This window comes from Anabrus simplex, chromosome 4 (genome assembly GCF_040414725.1).
Source record: "Anabrus simplex isolate iqAnaSimp1 chromosome 4, ASM4041472v1, whole genome shotgun sequence".
NCBI classification, from domain to species: domain Eukaryota; kingdom Metazoa; phylum Arthropoda; class Insecta; order Orthoptera; family Tettigoniidae; genus Anabrus; species Anabrus simplex.
The window spans coordinates 61,507,692-61,531,985 of NC_090268.1; the positions used below are offsets into that span (position 1 = coordinate 61,507,692).

General features: G+C 39.3%; 2 protein-coding genes and 1 pseudogene across 2 annotated transcripts in view; 2 read left to right on the forward strand and 1 right to left on the reverse strand.

The window, feature by feature from the left end:
- The window catches only part of Cndp2 (Cytosolic non-specific dipeptidase 2), a 117,776-nt gene extending 107,959 nt beyond the window's left edge, over positions 1–9,817 (reverse strand). Inside the window, exon 1 of the mRNA XM_067145085.2 lies at positions 9,552–9,817. Within this exon, the coding sequence (XP_067001186.1) occupies positions 9,552–9,586 (35 nt within the window). The 5' untranslated portion in view covers positions 9,587–9,817. The remainder of the gene's footprint in view (positions 1–9,551) is intronic.
- Positions 9,818–10,417: 600 nt separating this feature from the next.
- The window catches only part of dikar, a 293,245-nt gene continuing 279,368 nt past the window's right edge, over positions 10,418–24,294 (forward strand). The window contains exons 1-2 of the mRNA XM_067145083.2: positions 10,418–10,502; positions 10,899–10,987. Coding sequence (XP_067001184.2) covers positions 10,490–10,502; positions 10,899–10,987 — 102 coding nt within the window. The 5' untranslated portion in view covers positions 10,418–10,489. The remainder of the gene's footprint in view (positions 10,503–10,898; positions 10,988–24,294) is intronic.
- Positions 16,530–23,859, forward strand: LOC137500431 (uncharacterized; annotated as a pseudogene).

Below are 24,294 nucleotides of genomic sequence, written 5' to 3' on the forward strand. Positions count from 1 at the left end.
CTTCACAGTTGATGGTGGAACAAGATGAATCGACATGATTGTCTTCAAACCCAGGAGCAAAAAATGGTTTCACTCTCAATCCCACAATCAGATGTGAGTCACATGCACAATAGCCTGCTGATGAAGAAAAAAGAGGATATATTCACCGACCATTCTCTGTTACATCAGTAAGTACAACCGTGAGGACATCGAGATCATAGGGCTCATGCTAGGTGCAAGGGGCACCATTCCTAAACTACTGATCACCTACCTATGTTATGACTTATGACACTTTCATGTGCCAAATGAGACCATTGTAAGCTGGGGCATATATACATTGAAAGCCTTGATATTGATCTTGCGGCATCACTTCTACACTCCATCCACTTAATTAAATCAACTAAAGAATTTTTATCTGCTCCTCCTTTGTCACTAAGGATTGTTTTCTGTAAATTATCATTACAATTATCGTTTATTTTTCATTCTGTATTGTAATTAGATTACTAAATTTATACTGTGTGATATTCTTTGTTGGTTTGGCGACCTCAATCATTTGAGGAAGAATAAATGATAAAAAATACAGCCCTCAGTCCCTCACAGACCTTACATGGTCTGAGGTTGCTAAGAATCTCCAGGTCAGCCATCAGGATTGTAACATAAACATCCGAAGTATGCACGAAGCAAGCGAGATAATCAATGTCACACAAGAGATGAAGGTACTGGGGATCGAGATTCTTGGTGTAAGTGAAATGAAATGGTCGGGATGTGAGCAATGCGTATCCAACCCAGATCACCAGCAAGGAATCAGTGATTTTTTGTGCTGGGTAAGCTGCACCATGAAGAATTTTGTGCTGCTCTCAGATGCATCACATTACTGTAGTTACAAGAAAGTACCCTCAATGTTAACATTATCCAGGTCAAGCACTTCTATGAACAGGAGGTGATGCACATGATGAAAAAGCAGATCTGAATATCATCATCATGTGGGAGTTCAGTGCGAAGAAAGGTGAGGGAAGAGCAGAAGAAGTGGTGGGAGATTTTGGGCTTGATGTGCGGAATGAGAGGAGAAGCCACCTCATTCAGTTCTGCGAGGAAGAAAATCTAATTGTTCAGAACACTTTCTTAAAACTTTCATGATGCCACCTTTACATGTGGAAGTTGCCTCAAGACAGAGCAGAGAACATTGTCAGGAAGCACAATAACTACACACGATTCAACTGGAAGTTCAGGAACATCTTCCAGTCAGTCAAAACATACCCAGGACCTGACACTGTTTCAGACGACAAACTAGTGTTTGGGAAAATGAAGATAATGAGCAGTTATTATAATAATAATAATAATAATAATAATAATAATAATAATAATAATAATAATAATAATAATAATAATAATACTGGTTTTACGCTACACTATCAACTTCCACGGTTTTCTGAGACGACAAAATGCTGTAATTTTGATCCCTGGGAAATCATTTACATATAAGAAATAACAAAGGTATTTTTACTGCTCCACCCATTCAATAAAACTCACTGTACATTTCTTATATGAATAATTGTCAACATAGAAAAATCATGAGGATAATAACTTGTAATCATTTACATGCTTGTAAATTTACCAGCACGGGGCTGATGTATCTGAGCACCTACAAATACCATTGGACTGAGCCAGGATCAAACTTGCCAACTTGCACTCAGAAAGGCAGCACCTTAACCGTCTGAGCCACTCAGCCCAGCTTGAGCAGTTCTATGAACAGGTCCAGGAGATGATGTGAATTATGATAAAGCAGGATCTGAATATCATTATGAGGGATTTGAATGCAAAGATAGGTGAAGGAAGAGCAGGAGAAATGGTGGGAGATTTTGGACTGGGAGTGTGGAAAGAGGGGAGAAGTTGCCTAATTCACTTCTGTCAGGAAGAAAATATAATTGCCCAGAACACTTTCTTCAAATTTTCACCACACCGTCTTTACACATAGAAGTTGCCTCAAGACAGAACATGTACGTAGGTGGATCAAAATGTTAGTTGCACTAACGCGCCGCAGCAGCGAGCTGTGTGTCGCAAACGTGGGCACAGCGGAGAAAGGGACAGACAATGCCCACACGTCTATTCGGTAGGTCGCTGTGGTGTTTCGTCTAGTATTGTGTGAATAGCGGCCAAATGCAATAGCGCGTCAACTGGACGTTTCCCTCCAAACATGAGGTGCGTGCGACAATCCGATTCCTATGGGCCAAAAGTAAGAATTGCACGGACATTCATCATGAAATTAGTGCTGCGTATGGGGAGCGGGCCATTTCCTGGCAAGGTATCGTAAAGTGGTGTCAGCAATTCGAAGCCGGACGCACGGATATCACGGGCAACCATCGTGAAGGCAGGCCCACAACATCCAGGACCCGTGCAAAGGCCAAGAGTATGAATGCGATCATTAGACAGAACTGGCGCATTAAACTCAGAGAAATCGCGACGCAGCTGAACATGTCGTATGGCAGTGTGTTGGAAAATTCTAAATTCCCATGGAGGGAATTGCCTCATAAATAGGCTTCTGATAAGTTCACCTGCATACACCCAGCGTCAGTGGGAGGGTCTGACACATCCCACTCTGACGAGTCTAGTGTCAGACCTAAGACGAAATGCTGGTTAATAGAGCAAACGCCTGAAAAGCCTTACATCTGATATGTTTTTGGCAGTGTGTTTGCCATTGTTCACGAGGACCTTGCATATCGTAAGCTGTGTTAAAGATGGGTCCCACGTCTTCTCACCGATGAGCACGAGGGACAACGTTTCCAATCCTCCCTGGCAGTTTTGCAACGCTGTGCCGAGACAGCAACGAGTTTCTGCGGCGAATCGTCACAGGCGACGAAACGTGGGTCCATCACTTCACCCCTGAAATGAAACGAACATCAATGGAATGAGTGCACCCCTCATCACCACAACGAAAGTAGGTCAAGGTTCAACCTTCAGCCGGTAAGGTTATGGCGACAGTGTTCTTTGACATGGAGGGTTTGCTCCACGTGGAATTCATGCCGAAAGGAACGACAATCAACTCAGCGCCATTTTATCAAACGTTGCACCGGTTGTGTAAAGCGATTAAAGAGAAGCGCCGGGGGAAATTGAACGCCAGTGTGATTTTGTTGCACGATAACGCAACACCTCACAAGGCCTGCCAAACAAGAGAACTGCTGCAGCGTTTCAAGTGGGAGGTCTGGCAACATCCACCCTACAGTCCCGACCTAGCGCCATGTGACTTTCATCTGTTCGGTAAACTCAAAACGGAGCTCAGTGGTCGACGTTTCCAGACCGATGAGAAGCTGAAGGCCGCTGTCTCCGAGTGGTTGCAGAACGCTGGAGGAAATTTCTATGCATCCGGCATCGACAAGTTGGTTGTGCGTTCATAGAAATGTTTGGAGTCTCTTGGAAACTATGTGGAAAAGTGATGTTACAGTGTATGTCGTTATAGTCGTGTTGGTGTTGTATAGGTGGTGTAATAAATGGCCATAACTGGGAAGTGCAACTTATTTTCTGATCTGCCCTCATCACATAGTCAGACTGACTACATCCTGGACAAGCGGAGCTTCAAGAATAGATTCCAGTCAGTCAAAATATACTCCGAAGTTAAAATTGCGTCAGACCACAATCCATTGTTTAAAAACATAAAGCTCAAGCTCAAGACCATTCATAAAAGAGCAAGGACAGCACTAATAAAGGTCAAACAGACCAAGGTTCACTATAGAGTTGAGAGTGACCTTGCGGAAGGGCTGAAGTATCTGAAGAATAAGGAGCAGGATGTGGAGGAATTGTGGACCAGCGTGAAACAGGTGCTTGATCACGACAGAGACAAAGTACTTGGCAGCAGGGATCAGGAGGGAGAAATAGCCGTGGATCATGGACGAGATTCTGGACTTAATGGATGAGATTTGGAAATGGAAGAATCTTAACCAAAAGTGATACGACCAGGAACCAGGTGAATGCATAAGTTTTTGCCGGTTTTTGTGGTAAAGAAAACATGTAATTTTCAGGGAAATTCATTTTTTTAAATTTAAAATATTGGCCATCATCTTCTACACACTTCACCCACCTTTCAGAAAAACTACTTGTCTTTTCCGGAAAACCATTCGTCGAGCCATTTTCCAACATCCTCGAAATTGCTAAAGTGCTGCTTTGCGAGTGCGTGCCACATTGATACGAAGAGGTGATAGACGTCGCCAGGATGGGGAGTGCAGCAGGTGCGGAAGGATGTCCCATCCAAGCAGTTTCACAGTGTCTTTCATTGGTTTTGCTGTGTGAGACTGCACACTGTCGTGTAACAAAATCACATGCCATGTCTTCTGGCCCATTCTGGTCGTTTTTCGATCATGCGCTATTTAAATTAATCATTTGTTCGTGATAGCATTATGCATTAATGGTTTCGCCAGGCTTCAAGAGTTCATAATACACAATACCACTCCGGTCCCAACAGACATAAAGCAGGGTCTTCTTGCCGAAGCGATTCAGCCTTGGTGTTGAAGGACCTGCTTCGTCAGATGACAGCCATGATTTTCTCTGCTTCGGATTTTCAAAATAAATCCATTTTTCGTTACCTGTCACAATTCGGTACAGAAATGATTTTCTTTCATGGCGTTGAGCAGCATTTAACAAGTGACTTTGCGATTTTCCATTTGTCGTTCATTCAAATTGTGTTGGACCCATTTACCGAGTTTCCTGTTCTTCCCCATTGTCCGTAAACATCTGCTGATTGTTTCTTGTGATGCATTTAATGCTTGTGCTAATTGCTATTGAGTTTGAGTTGGGCCATCATCCAGTAACGCCTGTAATTGCTTGTCTTCGCACTTCGTGGTGTACCAGAGAGCGCACAGTCTTTCACATTGAAATCACCATGTTTAAAATGTCGAAACCATGTCTCACATGCTCTAATCAATGGAGCATGTTCACTATATGTTTCTACCAGGAAACGACGACTTTATGACTTTCCACAGCCTTTTCTTTTGATTAAATAAGAAAAGCAATGCATGCCGCAAATGGTTTCTTCCAGGCACAAACGTAGACATTATCACCGAACGATACAACATGGACGCTAGTGTTCGGCAGACTCAACTTGTGTGTGTTGGTAGGTTAATGTCAGATGAACAAACTGACATGTGTGTCAAATTTATATGCTGCGTACTGTTCGCTGGTGCCATTTCTTAGTGAAACCGAAAAAGACTTATGCACGTACCTGGTACATTGTGAAATAAAAGACAAGATCACAGATGATCAAGAAGAACAGTTATCAAAGTGTCAGACTGAAGAACTACAAGAGAGACATGACAACTTAAACCTGCACAAAGATGAAAGAGATTCTGGGAATGAATAGAAAGTGCAGCACCAATATGCTGGTCGACAAGAACAACTGACTAGTAATGGGCACTGCTGGTAAGCTGAAGCTGAGGTGGTGGTAATTATTGTTTTAAGAGGAAGTACAACTAGGCAATCATCCTCTATATAACACTAATCAGAGAGAAAAAAATGGAAGGGGTCTGACACTTCGAAAAATGAAGATATCGGCCAAAGGAAGACAAGGGCCACGAAGGGCATGAAAATGAAAGAGAGTTGTTCGACAACTGAAAAGTTGTAAGGCCGCAGGAACGTATAAGATGTAACCTAAAATCCTCAAGTTGGTGGATGATGGCAATAACGCACTCACAGATCTCTTCAATGCAGTGTACAGAACTGGCATAATTCCAAATGATTGACTTAAGCCTTCCTTCGTTACTCTACCAAAGAAGAATAATGCAAAACGATGTGAGGAACATTGAACGATCAGCTTGATGGGCCATGTTTTGAAGATGATTCTGAAGATCACCCATTTGCACTAGATGTGAGCGGGCACTCTCAGAAATGCAATTTATTTATTTATTTATTTATTTGGAAAACCAAAACACCGAGAAGCCAAATTACAGAGTTCCTCAAAGGAAAAATATATTTACAGTGGAGTAGCATAAGGCAAACATAAAAAAATAAGTGGAAGAACGAGGAAAAAACATCTAATGATAAAAATAGAGAAAAAAATTAAAAACTAACAAAATAAAAATAGAGACACAACAATTAAGAACAAAATATAAAGGCAAAAGAAACAACAAGGAAAACTGTAGACTGAACTAGAAGAGAAGACCTTATCGCTAGGCACAGTAAGATAAATACAGATATAACACATAAGTAATGGTATAGTACAGAATAAATAAATAAATAAATAAATAAATAAATAAATAAATAAATAAATAAATAAATAAATAAATAAATAAATAAATAAATATATTACATTATGTACAAAAGAGAAGATAGCAATGTGAAGAGAAAAAAAGGAATATGAAGAAAATGAACTGGGTTACGTTAAGGAAGAATCGATTAAAGGAGGCATACGAAGAAAAAACGTTCAAGTTCCTGTCAGAAGATAAAGAGTTAAGGAGGGTTGGTATGCGGATAAATAAACTTCTCTGAACGAGAGAGAGGCGGGAATACGGAATATGAAGGGGCGGATTAGTCCTGGTTTTGCGAGTTGGAACATGTAAGGAAAAGAAGGATGCAGGTTTGGGAGAACGAAATAAACCATTAACAGAGTTATATAGGAATCTAAGGTCGGCTACTTTCCTGCGACTATATAACGAGCGAAGGTTTAACTTATCTAGTATATGATTACTGCTCAAGTTTCGACAATCAGATACTCTGGTTCTAACAATGGCGCAGAAAAATGACTGCACACGCTCTATGCGATTCAGATTAGTGGGTGAAGAAGTAGACCAAATAGGAGACACGAATTCAATAATCGGTAGGATGCAAGATACATAGTAGGCTCGGAGGGCGTGGACATCGGTGATGTCAGAAAATCTATACAACAAACTGAGAAGTGACATTGCTCGTGAGGTTACCTTTTGTATATGGGGAGCAAATAACAATTTGCTGTCAAACAACACTCCTACATATAGTCCTATAGTCTAGAAGCATGTACACTGAAAGAGAGACAAGTTAGTAAACTGCAAGCATGCGAAATGAAGTTTCTACGAACTGCTTCCAACAAACATGCAAAGACCATATACCGTAAGGAACGATGACATCAGAATGGAACTGGAAGTGGACTTACAAGCAAAGGACTTGAGACCAACATCCTGTATGTGTATGTTTAGTCGTCAGCCCGAAGGCTGGTTGGATCCTCAACAGCTCCACCATCAGCTGTCATGGATGGCCTATGCATCATTGAAGAGGCGTACTAGGGAAATGAGGAGTGAGGTAGTTTCCCATTGCTTTCCTCTAACATAGTGTGGACATGTAAAGTGATTAAGGTACAGCCTAGTGTAAAAATGTGAAACCATGGAAAACCATCTTCAGGGCTGCCTGCAGTGGGGTTCGAAACCACTATCTCCCGAATACAAGCTGATAGCTACGTGATCCAAACAGCACAGCTACATGCTCGGTGCCTGCTTTTTAACATGTACGTAGAGGCAATACTGGATAAAGTGCAGAAGACAGCTGCAACAGAGAATGCATTAACATCATTTGTAATGCAAATGATACCGTGTTGCTTGCAGACTGCAGAAAAGATCTTCAAGCCTTGCTGAGGAGATTCAACATTGCTTGCAAAAACTGGGGACTCAAGACAAACATGAGAAAGTCCAAGTTCATGGCTGTGAGCAGCTGGAGGTAGGCCTACATCTAGGCGAGAATCATGCTTGGCTCCGAGAATGTCGAGCATGTTCAACACTATACAAAACTTTGGTATAATTTGAACGAACAATGCAAGTTCAGCCAACAGATCATGGCAAGAATTGAGCATATGTAAAACATCATCAAAATGCAATATTAATCTAGATCTAAGGCTGCCAGTCATCAGGGGCTATATATTCCCACACTACTGTGTGGAATGAAAGGATGGACTCTAACTCAAGCCCTGTGAAAGAAGTTGGAAGCCTTTGAAATGTTGGTCTATTGGCAGATGTTATTTGTCTTGCTGACTGAAAGAGTGGGGAATACTAAGGGTTATGGTACACAAGCCGGCTATCGCCAGTTCACTCGTAGGCGTCGTCATATGCTGTTAAATATGTTCATTAGGGTACAAGGAAGGAGTAGAGGTGCGAAAATACTAGGTTTTTGTATTATTACCTGCCATATAGAACACTGAAGAAGACACTATATAGGACTGGTAGAGCACATGGCGACCATGTTTACTTGGTGACGGAGGGGTGATGACGTCATAGGGTGTAAGAGAGAGACAGGGAATTAATATCCGAAAACTAAGTCCGAATTTTTGCTACTGCGCATGCGCCGCCAATTTAATTGTGAAGCATTACCTGATCGAATAATGATTAAGAAGGGGTTCCAAAAGGTAGTATTAGTGAACCTTTAGATTAGGGTTTTTTTAAACAGTTTGCTTTACGTCGCTCCGACACAGATAGGTCTTATGGCAATGATGGAATAGGATAGGGTGGCCGTGGCCTTAATCAAGGTACAGCCCCAGCATTTGCCTGGTGTGAAAATGGGAAAGCACGGAAAACCATCTTCAGGGCTGCCGACAGTGGGTTTCGAACCCACTATCTCCCGGATGCAAACTCACAGCTGTACGGCCCTAACCAAACGGCTAACTCATCCTATTGTTTTAAGAGGAAGTACAACTAGGCAAGCATCCTCTATATAACAATAATCAGAGAGAAAAAAATGGAAAGGATCCGACACTTCAAAAAATGAAAGTATCGGCCAGGCCAGGAAGGACATGAACATGAAAGGCTACTTAGACCTCGAGTGCTCTAATACAGTCAGGGTTGGAAAAGAACAGGAGTTGACCAAGGGAGGTCGGATGGGAAAGATGAAAGTGAGGAGCTGGAACAAATGGAAGCAATGACAGGACCAGCTCAGGGCAGCGTAGTCGCCAATCTATGCTCCAAAGCTCAGAGCCCCTGGGGCCACTATTAGTCGCCTCTTACAACAGGCAGGGGATACCGTGGGTGTTATTCTACCGTCCCCACCTACAGGGGGACTTCAGCTCAGAAGATCAACACAAAACTATTTGAGCCACTTGGCCTGACCAAGAAACTATTATTGCCACTGATGCTTTCACGGCCCTTACTTATAGACGTGATATAGTAAAGGCTTTTGGGCTTATGCCGTGTCAAGAAAATAAGGCGAAATTCTTGAAGTTTCGCAGAGAACTGTGCTCTGAGTCATCAGAAGAAAATCTCGAGGGTCCAGAAGAAAGGCTTCTTTATTTTCTTGACATGGCATAAGCCCAAAAGCCTATGCTGTATCGTGTCTATAAGAAACTATTATGATTACTGATCGGTTAAGGCCACCATCTAGAACAGTACACTATCTTTTATCCCTTGCGAGCTGCAGGCATTTCATTTCTCCTTCGTTTCTTACTTTTTTTAAATAATGAAATGAAAATCCATTCTATTGCAGAACAGTGTTACAATGAGTACCAACACTTAACCTCTAAAAGACCCTTTAGGTCACAAAGTTAAGAGATGTTAAAAGCATTCACTATCACCGTAATGATTAAAAGAGCTCTCAATATCAGGTACCATCATATTTGTCGAAAAAAAAATTCTTACCTGAAAAGGTCCCGCAACGGCCCAGGAAGAGACATGATTCAAGCACCGATTAAATGAGGTTAAAAACAAATATCTGCAGTTCTACAAAGTGAGGTTGAAAAGTAATACTTCGCTTTTCCCAGATGCTATCCCCTTATATATACTAGGGAGTACTGTGGTGTCCCCTTATCTTATCATGTATTATAGCTGTGTGGGAATACGAGACGGTCGGATTACACAGGAGTTGATTGACATTCACGACATAGTTGCCAAACGGCAATCTATATCCAGAGTCGCAGATGCAATAAACAATATAAGAAAATCGGAACATAACAGGCGTAGCAAAGTCAATTCTTTCTTTCACGAACAGAACAATGATACGCGGCGCGATCACCCTCTTTGCTCATACCTGCGAGGTAAACTTGTTTTAAAGATATCGGACTGTGAATAAAAATGGCAACATAGCACTTAATCACTGCCGACATACAAACATATGTACCCAAGAATCTAATACCATAGGAAGAATTTCAGCGTTATACACATCATTGAGAAGTCTCTTACCGGCACCAGTCTACTGTACTTTGTCTTGTCAGGAACAAGTCAGATATAGCTGTCATACAGCTTAAGCTCGCGGAAACGAGAAATTACCACAGCATTGGTGCATGGAAGAAATATGTTCCAATAAAGCATATCTAACAACTTCAGTCTGAAAGATGCAGTGTTATGTGAGTAAAACCAAAACTGACAGGTGTTTCAACCTTAATAAGACCAATTGCGAAATGTCAAAAAGTACCAAAACAAAAGAATTGACTTCCGAAGTACGGATGCAGTTTTTCATTTGTTCTACATATTGAAGTCTCCCTTACGTTAAGTACTTCCGGTGATTCAAAACAGCTAAACACTGGAGGGATTTTATTGTGTTTGCTTATGAATAAACGTAACTTGACGTGAGAAAAACGATGCAAATGGACGGTAAATATAAATTTTATGGAATTTAACTTGACTTTTATGTGTATCCCTTTCCATAAGAGCGAAGTATTCCTCACAGGTACATACTCAAATGGAGAAATGAGGAATACCTTTATTAGGCCTAATGTCTAGGTTAGAATATCATTAAAGAATAATATCGAGTTTCCAAGTAAACAAATTTATACGTCGAGATACATTGGTGTCAAATGATTGGTATTTAAGCATGACTGAGTAATTAGACTCGCCTTGTTAGAGAGTATTTGGGAGTTAATGTAAAAAAAAAAAATAATAATGTGGTAAAAATGAAGTTGTTTTAAATTTTGTTATTAATGTTTGAAAAATGTAATGTTATTATTTGTTATTTGATTTTAATATTATCATTATGCCAATATTTTTCAGATATACAATCGTGGTGGGAGGTGCCAAGTATTGCACATTTCTGTTCTTTATTCAGAGCAGCATTCAATCTTCTGGATTTTGACATAGAGGTTTGTGTGATGTAATTTTAATTGTATTAATATTTATTTTAAACGTGTATTATAAATAAATTGGTTTCAATAGAACTACTCTATTGACATTTTGGCAGTATCTTTTGATTTTATCAGTATTTTGAAAGCAAATCCTGCCCAAATGTTTATGATATGCATAATAAGGATCTACTTCTTGTTCATTCATCCTGAATTGTTAGGAAATGACTTCCTGTAGGTTTCTTGTTGAAGATGCTATTTTCCTTTCAAGTAAGTTGACCATTGCACGTTTCAAGTTCATTATTTTTTATAGGCCTTAGCCTATCGCGTTAACTTAGTCTTAGACAGGTGACTACTTTCCCTTTTTAACTTAAAAAAAAAAGTTATATGAGAAGTTTCGTATCTTCACATTGTGATGTGTTACTGACATGCTTTTAAGGGGCAAAGCAGCAAAATGATAAGCTGCTAGGTTTATAATCTCTTGATTGTCATTTCTTTTTACCATTACAAGAAGGCAGCATCATGACTTTGTGATGTCTGTGATTGCATAGCATTTAAATTATATATGTCATTGTGAGACAATTCTTTAACTTGACTAAAGAGTTGTATTATTATTTTAAATTTGTGTGCCTGTGTAATAGGTATAACTTCAGTAACTCTACAATAGATAAAGTGCATAAAATAAAAGGTGAAATCTTTTTTTACATTTTATTGTATGTAGAAGAGAATACAACTGCTGGAGACCCACCAACTTGCCCTAAATGGTATTTTTACTTTTATAGTAAAACACCATGGAACGCAGCACGTTTTCTAAATTAGCTAGGAGAATGATTGCTGCTAGTGGCTGAAATTATTCAACAAGGTGTCACTCCCATAATACTTTACAGATATGTGTTGTTACCACCTAGGCAAAGGCACAGTACAGGTTCCAAAACCAATGATAATAAATTAGTACACCAGAAATAAACTAATGGTAATAAATTTTCTAACTCCTGGTATTTCTCTTCGCTCGGCATACATGTTAAAGATAATCCAATTGTGATATGTTTTCTAACCCCTTACCCCGCTTCACTCAGCATATGTAAAAATAAACCAGTGGTGCTGAATTAATAGGCTTATGCAGCTACACTTTGCTGGCTCATGTGAATTTTGAGGAAAGTGAAAAATTATGTGCATCGATACTAAAAGTAGATGAGAGGAGAGATCCTTCCTTTATCCTTGCCAGGGATCCACCAACCTGCCTCTAGAAGCATTCTTACTTACATAGAAAAATTAAAACAGACGCTATGCCAATCTCTAATATGCTGCCATTTCTTGTGTTCCTATTGGCTGCAGGGCAGTTCCTATTAGACCTTGCATCATTTGTTGCAATCTGGAAGTCTTAAGGGAAGTTAAAAAAGAGAGACGATTTTTAAACGAAATGGAAAACAGGAAATTAAAATTTATTGGACATGTCGTCAGACACAATACCTTCATCACTAACACACTTAAAGGGAAAGTGCTGGGAAAGAAAGGCAGAGGAAGACCTAGGATGAAGTAATTGGACGACATCATGAAGAGGTTAGGTTGTGTCAATTATATAGAACTGAAACGAACAGCCAATGAAAGAAAAGAGTGGTTGCATCGACAAGGCATTAGCCTTTAGAATATTGATTGATTGATTGATTGATTGTTGACCACTGCTACCACCAGTGTTGCCAACTTAGCGGATTTTCTGCTAAATTTGGCAAAATTAGAAGACTGTCGGCGAAGAAATATATCATTTAGCAGACAGCGGATTTTTTTGGCGGAATTCTAGATTTATTATAGCGGAATTTTATGTTTTATCCATTTTACGTTTTTAAAAGTAGGTACTCCAGTCTCTCTCTCGGAGCTATTCCGTATTTCTTGTCAGGAGCTAGTAATCACATGACGAAAACATGTTACAGTATTTGGATTTGATGTTATGAAATCATGGTATCATACATTTGTAATGTGTGGGGGAAAGGGTACTTATCTCTTAGTTGGCGAATGACAACAGGAAATGAAACTGTGGGAGAGTAGCATTAATATTATTTTATGCTATGAAGGAAGACCGTTTAATGAACTGGCCTGTTCTGTGTGTGGGCCTTAAGGTAGGGGATTCACCCTGCAGGAGTTAATCCCAGTGAAACTCACAGATCAGGTGTGTGCAGACATTTACTTTTATTATCATTATCATTATTATTATTATTATTATTATTATTATTATTTGAGATTGGATTTCTTGGCAGAATTTTAGTGGATTTTTAGTAGTATTTAGAGGATCTTGAAAATATAAGTTGGCAACACTTGCTACCACATTTCTTGAAGTAATGAATTTGTGGAGTTTGAAAGTGCCCTGCCATGGCGTGTGCTGGATATAGTTGCAGTATCCGCAACATACCTATCCAGTGGTCTTGCCATTAATGAGTAGTCTTGTCACCAACCAGTACTGTTACAGGTGATAACAGAGGTACAGTCCTGTTGCCTGCTGTTCGGCTCTGATGATGTTTCTCAGACAGTTTTGCCGATTTTGAACCATGCAATATAAACAAACTTGAACTCCTAAAATATTTCACGTGTATGTAGATAAGATTATTTGTTAATGCGATGGAAATATGTGAAAATTACCTCTAATGTACTGAAAACCAAGAATACTTTGACCATAATAATAAAATGTTCGATTCAAAATTAACCACATTCCAAGAATAGCATAAATATAACCACAAAACATTCCAGTGAAAATTAAGCAAACACAGATAATAGAATAATTGTAATTACTCAATAATAGTAGACTATAAACGTAATAAAATATAAAATCTGAACTCTGCAAATAGTATCACTGTAATTAAAATAAGTCAGAATAAAAAATAAAACCCCAAAAATAGCATCACCATGGTAATAAAAATATCACTGGTACAATAAAACATGCTGCTCCAAAGTAATAAAATATTGCAATAAAATTAAACAAATTATGTACTCAACATTTACCAATCCAGAAGGAATATGCCATACTCCTCAAAAATATTGATCACTTCGTCTTTATCAGTAGTATAACTGGAGTCACTGCTGCCATCCTTATGCATGGAAATGATAAGTTCTTCCACTTGACATTCAACTATTCCATCAAATTCTTTTGCCTTGTGTAGATCTTCCCAGATGTGACTCGCAACACTTTTCCATTTATTGTTTCTGTAACATGTTTGACTGCCTGATGCGGTAAGATTTCGTCAACAGTGAGACAGAAAGATTTGTTATTTTCAACAATATATTCTGTCACTTATGCCCAAATTAGCTCGATTGCATTGAAGTGGCAGTGGTAAGGAGGAAGCCTAATTACCCTATGACCCTGAGCCGTAGCGATGGAGTCTACTTCATAGGTGCAAAATCTAGGCTTGTGGATTTTTACGCTTTGTAGCAGCTCCATCTTTGTCATATCTGCAGATATCCCCTATACATTAATTCCCACCAACCATTGAATTTATTGGAAGAAGTTGATTACTCTTCAATTGACCTTTACTGGCTTTCATTGTCAGTGCTTTGTTTAGTTGCACGGATTTATAGAGAGCATTGTCCATAACAATTATGGAATTGGGACTTATGTTCGGTGGCAAAGTATTTTTAAACCACATTGTGAAAGTAATCCCTTTTATTTCTTTGTGATAATCACAATTGCTCTTTGATCTGAAAAGAATTATAGCTCCCTGAACAAATCCATTAACGCCACCTGCATGAAGCAAAATAAGCGTACTTCCCTTCCCAATAGGTGCTTTAAAAGTCCCTGCTGCAGTTTCACCTGTCCAGGCCACTGTGTTAGAATGTCCAGTATTTACCTACATTTCATCTAACCACACCACTCTGTCAACACTAGTCTTCAGAATTTCTGTCAAAAATCTACCTCGCCATGCTACAGTTTCAATTCTCTCCATCGCAGATTTTCTCCTTGAAACAACCTCTCAATACTTAAACTGGTCTTTCCTCTGCTGAATAAGCAAGATTCTTCCAAACGGGACAGTAGTTTCTCATGGGTGGGAAATTCCCTCCTCATTGTTGTTGGCTTAACTTGTTTCCGAGTAATTAAATTCTTCCAATAAATTCACTTCTGTGTGTGGATGTACGAGGGCAGATCGAAAAGTACACAATAATTTGTTTCTCCCCTGGTATTGCAGCTGGAATGTTGAAATTTGTTGATGATATAGTTTGAAGTTTGCGGTACAGAGGGTATTTTGTTTTCATGTGCAGCTCTAGCGAGAGAAGCCTGAACTACGAAAAAAACATGGCGCGCATGTTACTGTCATCCGCATGTGAAGAGCAGCGAAGTGTAGTTCGATATTTGTGGACCAAAGGGTATACACAGAGTGAAATTCACAGGGAAATGCGTGGAGTGTGTGGGAACGACTGTATGGACTGTAGCAATGTCTCCAGATGGTGTTCATTCTTCCAGGAGGGCCGTGTGAACCTTAGTGATTCGCCACACAGCTTCATCTCCGCAGAATGCCCGTGCCATTGAGGCAGCAATTTTGAACGACTGTCGTGTGCACCTGCGAACCTTATCGCAGACGTTCAACATTTCTTATGGTGCGGTGTACGTCATTGTTCTTGACACATTGAAATTCTGTAAAGTTAATGCTCGCTGGGTGCCTAAGAACCTGACAGACAACGACGAGGGCCAGCGAATGCTGACAAGCATGGGTCACTTAATGCGTTATGCTGCAGAAGGGCATGACTTTCTGAAAGGAATCGTTACTGGTTATGAAGTTGTGGGCTTACCACTACACGCCTAAAACCAAGCAGGCCTCTGTGGAGTGGAAAAATGCTAGTTCCCCAGTATGAAAAAAATTCAGAGTGAATCAGTCTGATAGGAAACTGCTTGTGACAGTATTCTGGGACATGTTTGGTGTGTTATTGGTGGACTTTGCAGAACACGGGACCACTGTGAATGCAGCAGCCTACATTAAAACTTCGGTTAAGTTGCGTCGTGTCAAACTTCGTGACAATGCCCATCCCCATGTTACTGCTCCTGTTTGTGAGAAACTCGCCAAATTTGGGTGGGAGGTGCTCCAGCACCCACCATGCAGCCTGGACCTGGCACCGTCGGACTTTCATCTGTCTGGTCCACACTTTGCGACAGATGCGGAAATGAAATCAGCAGTCCGCAGATGACTATACTCCAACCAAATGGACTTTATGAACAAGGCATATTGAAACTGGTACCATGATGGGAAATATGTGTTGAGAAACGTGGTGATTATGTAGAAAAGTAGGTCAAAGATGTAAGTTAATTTGTGATTTGTTTGGTTTTATTACAAATTCAACTTTTTGGGGAAGAAATTATTGTGCATTACTTTCCGATATGCCCTCGTACTTTTGATAAATGAACAGACCAATTCTAGCATGGAATAAGTGTCCACACGGATTGCACAGAATTGTTGCAGCCAGGCGTGGATGTGCTGCACGGAATTTTCGTGTGTCTCTCCTGGCCTCTTCACATCTGCATCCCAAATCAAACATATTGAGAGCAGCGGGGATGGTCCGGCGCCAAACTGAACAGTTTTGAGCAAGCATGTCTCAGGTTTGTGGATTGAGGCATTCATCTTCATAGTGTGCTTAAGCTGGTCCTTGTTGCGCCTCATAGGAGTTTCTCGAGGTCTGGCGCTGGAACAAAGTTCACCATACAGGATTTGGTGTGGAAATCTGGTATCGCTCATATGATGGACATGGATGTTTTATATATATCTTATGAGAAATTTCCTACCAGTTTGTCATGGCAACATCGCAATGCTTTAAAATACAATCTTTTCTCTGCTATGAGTAACCATCACAAAGACTATAATCACAATTATACTACAACAGATCAAGATCTAAAAATTCTACGTGAACAAAAAGGTCCACTACTCAACATTTTAGAGAATTTTTTTCATCAGTATGGATCAATATAAGAACCCAGCCCTCAGCTTAAACAAGATAGTTGAAAAAAAAAAAGAACGTAATATGGGAAAATTTTATGCCGATCATTTGTAGTAAAAAACAGGAACATCAAAACTCACAATTATTACATTCGGTTTCGGTCACTGCTCCCATTACTCTGCACACTCCCATTCTCCCTCAAACCCTGCCCCATTTCCTCACTCCAGTTCCTTGTAGCAACACGTCTTGCATCTCGATTGCGGGAGTAAGTTAGTCGAGAGCTGGATCCAGTATTTAGAGAACACGGGTGATACAAGCGGGCTACGTAACGTAAGTTAATTTTCGTTCTTCATAACTTAATCTTAATATTGTTCCTGTTAGTCACCATTTATCAAACTTAATTCGATTTGTATTATCCACTTTATAGATTAAAAATCAAAGGGTTCAACTTCAATAATGCTTATGTATATCAGCCCATGTTGGAACACAACAACTAAGACAACAGTATAGAGATACCAGTTGAACCACACCAAAGGACAACAAAAACAATGAAACAGAAAGACCTCCAGCTCAAGACTGTTTTGACGATCAACAGTTCACAGTTTTTCAACTTTCATCATGGTTTAAAAAAGCTTTTTAATTAATATTTCATTTTATGTGTTTCCTATGTTTTTAATTAATTTTACATGTCTTACCGAGGATGACCCAATGCCGGGTTGAAACATGTCCCCTATTTATGTGTGAAGTTTTGTCTTTTGGATGTAAAATATATATTATTGACCAGGAGGATTAAAATAGTTTAGTACAATTTTCTAAGAAATAGAACAACAATATCGTCAGCATAGACGATAATTATCAGTAGGTCATCCCCCGTAGTTGTTAACGTAGACATTTGCATCTCCAATAGTTGGCTTTTCTCCGAAATTCCGTAACTCTTCATCCAAATGCTGGTACCAACAGCATCCAGCCTATTTCAACCCTTTAGTGCTTTCTTCATTTGGTATACTCCATTTCCTTGCTGTAGCTCGGATAACATCGTCTTGGCCTTGTCGATTACATCTTCAGTGCCATATTTCCTTTCAGTGATGTACTTAAAACTATTTCAGTATACTTGTGAACTTTCATCCAAATCTCTTCAACAATGCCATTAAAGAAGGCAGTGGAGATGTCGAACTGCCGCACATGCATCCCGTGCTGTACTGTATGAGCCATACTTAATCGAATGAAGTGGAGTCGTGCCACGGGAGGATAGGTCTCGCCGTAATCTGTCTCAGAACTTTGAGAAAATCCTCTCGCGACAGCCCTAGCTTTCTGTTTAGTTGTAGAGCCAACAGCACCGTATTTGTTTCTCAATACCGTCCAATTCCTGACAGTTGAACAATTCTTCGGACACTCCACAGCTCGTTGGCCATCCCCTGCATCCACTTTCCTTTATTGGGACCAGAGATAGCATTCTTAATGGGAACTTCCGCTATGCATGCATCATCTGGATAATCTCAGACTTCCTCTTCAGTAACCGGGTGCTTCCTTGGTCGGCTTGTTTTTCCATGATAATCTTGTTAGGCCTACCTAGCCTGCGTTTCATCAAAGTGGCAACTTCAACTGGAAGTGAGTCCACGTTGAAGCCCAAGAAATGTGGTTTGTCCTCTGACTCTCGAGTTCGGTTGTATATCACCTTGCTGAACTTGAATATTGATAGAATCATCCCTGTTCACCATGATGTCAGATGTTTCTGTTGACACATGTCCTGCTGTCTCATCAACAGTCTCGACAATATCTGTCATTTGTTCTGGGTGGAAATCTTCATAACGACAACCATCCACCTTTCTAAGTTCTTTCACAATCTTTAACTCTTCGCTTGTTAACTTGGTGCTCGAGGTCCGTCTTGGTTCAAGATCTTTCTAGATCCACAAAACAATCCACCTGAAAATAGCATATTTTCAAGAAACCTCGTCCATCAATTTACGGCTTCAAGTTTACGACATAGTGTTGGATCCAATTTTAAATTATAGGACCAATACTAATGACACATTTTTAAGCTAAGTTGATTCAGTGTATCCATACAAGACATCTTTCATTAAATCTTTTATTCTAATAATGAAAAATATGAACACTACATATGGTTCATTAATCACTTCTATGAGAAACTGTTTTCTATCAAAATTGGTCACTGAAAATGGTCTTCTACCCATTTATATTGTACAACAATATTCTGGAATGAAACCAGCTGTTAGTTTTTATTTTAAAGAGTGCCTAAGACAGAAATTTGTTAAAATGTTTATGCCTCTTCAAGGCTAATTGTACGTCCTTAACAGCTGAATAAGGTATACTTAAAAATAAATTTTATCTAAAGTTTGGCGTTATAGTAAAATTTTTATAATAGTTACAAACAATTTGACAACGCAAGGAGCTGTATATTTAAAAGATTGTATAAGTTTTATGACTTATCTAGAACCTGGTAATAATTGATTTAATCTCTGTATTTCAATTACATAAGCTTTAAGGTATACACGCAATTGTAAATAAAACAAAACTTAGTTTAGAAGGTCCTATTTATGTACATACAATTAGTATAAGTATTTTAATGTAGCTGTCAAAAATGTCCTGCAATAATCTCCTAGGCTGATGATGGCAAATATAAGTTGCCGATACCGGTACTAGAAATGACATTAAATAAAAATGTGTGCTGTTTTAATAGTTTCACTACTTTGTAGTATTGAACAGGTGGAAAACCCTACCCTTATCTTTGATTGTAAATTTCGATTCAATACGGACCAAAAATTAAATTCTTGACATTAAATTTCTTTCAGGAACTGGAGGTCACGTGAAATCTCCTCGCGATATTTCACAGGGATCCATATTCTGAAGGCCTTGAAACACATAGCAAAGCCCAGGAACATGCCCTTTCACACACGTGAATCAAACTTGGCTGTGCTCTTGGTTTGATTTAAACAGTAGACCAATGAACCAAATTCCTGAAAGTTTCCCACATCTTTTTTTTTCTCCCATCCATGCTTCGAAGGGGTATTTCCATCCAATGCAGCTGTTGGGCAGCAATTCCTGACATAATTCACAGTTGACTCTGCTTCTGCCTAGAACGAAGGCTGGGGGCCAGACTGGATCAGTAGACACTGAGCCATTTCATTTAAGGTGCGGTTTCTCCGCTCTGCTACCCTGTTCTGCTCAGGGTTGTTGGGACCTTCAATCAACGTTTAATGCCGTAGCTCTTCAATAAGTCGTCAAACTGCTTGTTGATGTACTCCGTTCCATTATTGGATTGTAGGAACTTTATTTTCTTGTCAAACTGCGTCTCAATCATGGTTTTGAAGGCCAGGAATTCTACAGTACTTCGCTCTTCTTTCTTGGAAAACGAACTTCACTCCAACACGTAGAGTCATCGATGAATGTAATAAAGTATCTGTCACGATCATTTGATTCGACCTTCATGGGTCTTCACACATTCGTGTGCACGAGTTCACCAGGAGCATATTTCTTTTGGGAAATGGCAAGTTTCATTTTCTCCAGAAAACAAATCTCATATTTGATGACAGAGTTAACGACACTAATTTCAAGTCTTGCACTGTGTGATTTCTCGCTGCATCTCGAAGATCATTGATATTCAGATGTCCCATCTTCCTGTGCCAGTCCATCAAAGATTTCCTGTCTTCACAGCTTGCCAGAACAGCTTTCTGTGGCTCAATCACACATGAATCACGTACAAAGTATAGTCCACCAACCCGATCCGCGTGCAAAACTACGTTGCCGTCCTTTTTGTTGATAACTTCAGCCTTGTGTTCATCGAATCTTACACGATAAGCCTTGTCAACTATTCTCCCGACTGACAGAAGATTGGTTTGTAAATCTGGCATGTGCAAAACTTCACTCAGGTCAACTGTCTTATTACATTCGTTAACTCGTGTCATCAATCAATCAATCAATACTGATCTGCATTTAGGGCAGTCGCCCAGGTGGCAGATTCCCTATCTGTTGCTTTCCTAGCCTTTTCCTAAATGGTTTCAAAGAAATTGGAAATTTATTGAACATCTCCCTTGGTAAGTTATTCCAATCCCTAACTCCCCTTCCTATAAATGAATATTTGCCCCAGTTTGTCCTCTTGAATTCCAACTTTATCTTCATATTGTGATCTTTCCTACTTTTATAAACGCCATTCAAACTTATTTGTCTACTAATGTCATTCCACGCCATCTCTCCGCTGACAGCTCGGAACATACCAGTTAGTCGAGCAGCTCTTCTTCTTTCTCTCAAATAAACTATGCAATGTCTTCGGCACGGATTTTTGTGGAGCTGGAGTTTGCCAAGTTCACTGTTTCACAAATGTTTGATTCAATACACTTAAAGCTGACATTGTCTTTGGCCATGTGTACGGTACACCCACTATCCAAACACCACAGTTTCTTGTCTGTCGGATGGACCAACAAGATGTTTGCTTCATGACGCGCTCGAAACTGGTGCAGCGTACAATGTTTTTTCCGTCTTGATTTGTTTTGGTCACTTTTCACTCTTGATTGACAATTCGCTGATTTGTGACCCGGCTTTTTGCACTTGAAGCACCTAAATGTGTTGCTGCTTATTCGATTTACCTGCTTTACCACAGTTCTGACTGATATTATTCTGTTTCTGAACTAACGTCGCATTCTGCACGCATCTTTTTCGGTTACTCAGTTACATGTCACTTTCCTCAACTATTGTTATGCTCAATGTTTGGGGACTCAGGAGTTCATCACGTGACTCAATTGCAATACGAACATGATCAAAACGTGCTGGTAAATTGTAGAGTAACAATATCGACAGAAGGTCGTTGTTTCTTGACACTTCCGTATCACTGAGTTGGTTAACAGCATTGAAGAATATTTGCAGATGATCACGAATGTCATCATCCTTGTTCCTGTGTTGAAGCACTATTTTTTTGAGCAGGTTAGCTTTTCTCGCAGGGCCTTTGGACTGGTAGACAAATTCCAAATTTTGCCAAAGTTCTCTCGATGTCGTACAATCCTTCACTTGTTTCAACTCTGTTGAAGAGATTCCCAGAAGTATGTCCGGCATAGTCTTACTATCTCCTTATCCCCACGCTGTTACTGCAGCCGAATTCTCCTGCATTTGCCTCGGGCTTCACTTTTGCACCACTCATGTAGTTCCACGCATCATTTTTAATGAATAACGCTTTCATGTGTGAATTTTCCACGTATCATAATTGTCTTTTGAAAGCATTTCAGTGTGCATTACACTTTACAGATGACGTAACCACACTTTGGCGTCTTTCTACAAATTGACTTTCTCACACATGATATCTGGGCTCATAACCTATTAATAAAGTTGTGGGTTGTGAGGTGAAACACGATGCCCATTAATCCAAAGTGTGGTTTTGTTGTACACAAGAGTAGAACAAGATTAACATAAAGAATACATCTCAACAGGTCAAGTGAGCAGCGTGAATTGAACTGTCCAAATATGGCTGCACAGAGTCAAGGACAAAATACCGAATAGCACAAGATGGTGGTACTAAAGGCCGTCTCGATTTGAATCATACATAACATGCTGAAAATTTCATAACTAGGGCTCGGATGTTTAACACCTAATAATAACCCAAATAAGCAAGCAAATATGACTTCAAAAGTGACGAAATATGACTTCAAATGTGATGAAATATGAGGTAAAAATTACAAAATATGACCTGAAAATGATTAATCTAAATATGGCCATTTTAAAATAAGTTGTAAATCGAAACGCCAGTTCCTTTGATACACATTTGTTAAGTAAATTCTTTATCCTTACTTTAATATTAATTGTCTGAATGTAGGGCCTACATGTTTAACAGTTATTCACAGTCTATTGTCCTCGATTCACTTATCAAATGTCCATGAATTCATACCTATAAAGTACTAAGTTCGCTAAGATTATCAGATCACACAACATCTGAAAAGTCAAAACATGTTTGCTCCCTTCATTGGTGGTTTGAAATATGAGAAAACTAGAAATCAATCTATTTTTAAAAATATTTTGGAACGTTTAAGCCCAGATTACATTAATATTACTCAGTTGCGTTGAAGTTTAAATTGAGCACCACAAAATGAATTAAGTAGATGTGTTTCGATACATTATGGTAGGGTGGCAGGGCAAATAGTGCAAACTCACATAACTCTTTCATTTTTCTCTGCGGGTGGTATTGAAGTGTATGACAAGATTCATCTTCAAAGCATCAGGCGCAAAGAAAGGATATGAACAAAGTAACCCACTCATATACAGCACAATATGCTAGGAGCCTTTCTGGAATTTACATATGCTTACAAGAGAATACTGGCTCTTTTGGACCAAGAAGTCAAAAAACTGTGGATGAATACACAGCAAAATACAAGAATGTCATCATCACTTCTTCAAAATCAGAAAAACATACAACAGCATTGTATACAAAAATTTTAACGGATATGATGAAGCCGTACGTACAAGAGAACAAATTTCTTCTGCTGATTGTCTTGGGGGGGGGGGGGGGAGGGGGAAGGACAAACAAATCCGCAATTATACAACAAACTCTTCCTAGATGAAGAACGATTGCCAACGTGTAGCATCAAAGTAATTCCCCCTAAATGTAGTCCACTGGTGCAACCCTGTGATGTATATTTTTATCGTCAGGTCAAAAGCTTGATTAAAGTACAAAATTGCTCTCATCTCATCGAGCAAGAAAAAGAAATAACTTCCCGAGAAGACTGCATAAAAATACATTCAATTGTTCATCATCAATTATCTGCGCCAATATCGGTAACGTGTTACATTACGCGCGGTTCCTTTCTAAATTTTGCGATGAGAGACAATGCTTTATTAATGTCAATCAAGTATGTTTTTCTATGGAGACATTGAAACGACGATGTGATTGTAAAAATGCGGCATTTATAACTTGTGCTAGATGCAGAAATAATTATTGTTTCCCCTGTTTCTACGATAAATATCATCCTAACACATGTAAATCATAACTTGTGCTAGATGCAGAAATATTTATTGTTTCCCCTGTTTCTATGATAAATATCATCCTAACACATGTAAATCATCGAATGTCAATGAATAAAGTTTTGAATGTTCGTGTACAAAGTCTTTTCATACGTGCTATAATTACAATCCCTTGTTGAAAAGTCTGACAATGAAATCCCAATTTTTTACCTTTTCTATGCCTTTTGCGTATAAATAAATAAATAAAATAAATTATTTATGTCTTTGCTTAATTGGAAAATGAATAATATAAAAGTTGAGAAAAAGAATGTCTCCACACGAGGAGTCGAACCCACGACCATCGAATTATTAGTCCAAACCTTTACCGCTACGCCAACTACTTATCGGCGTGCACACTAACGTAAATGGCTCATACAGTGCGAGAGCCGCGTCATCATTTTTATTTTCTATATGCTTGGCCA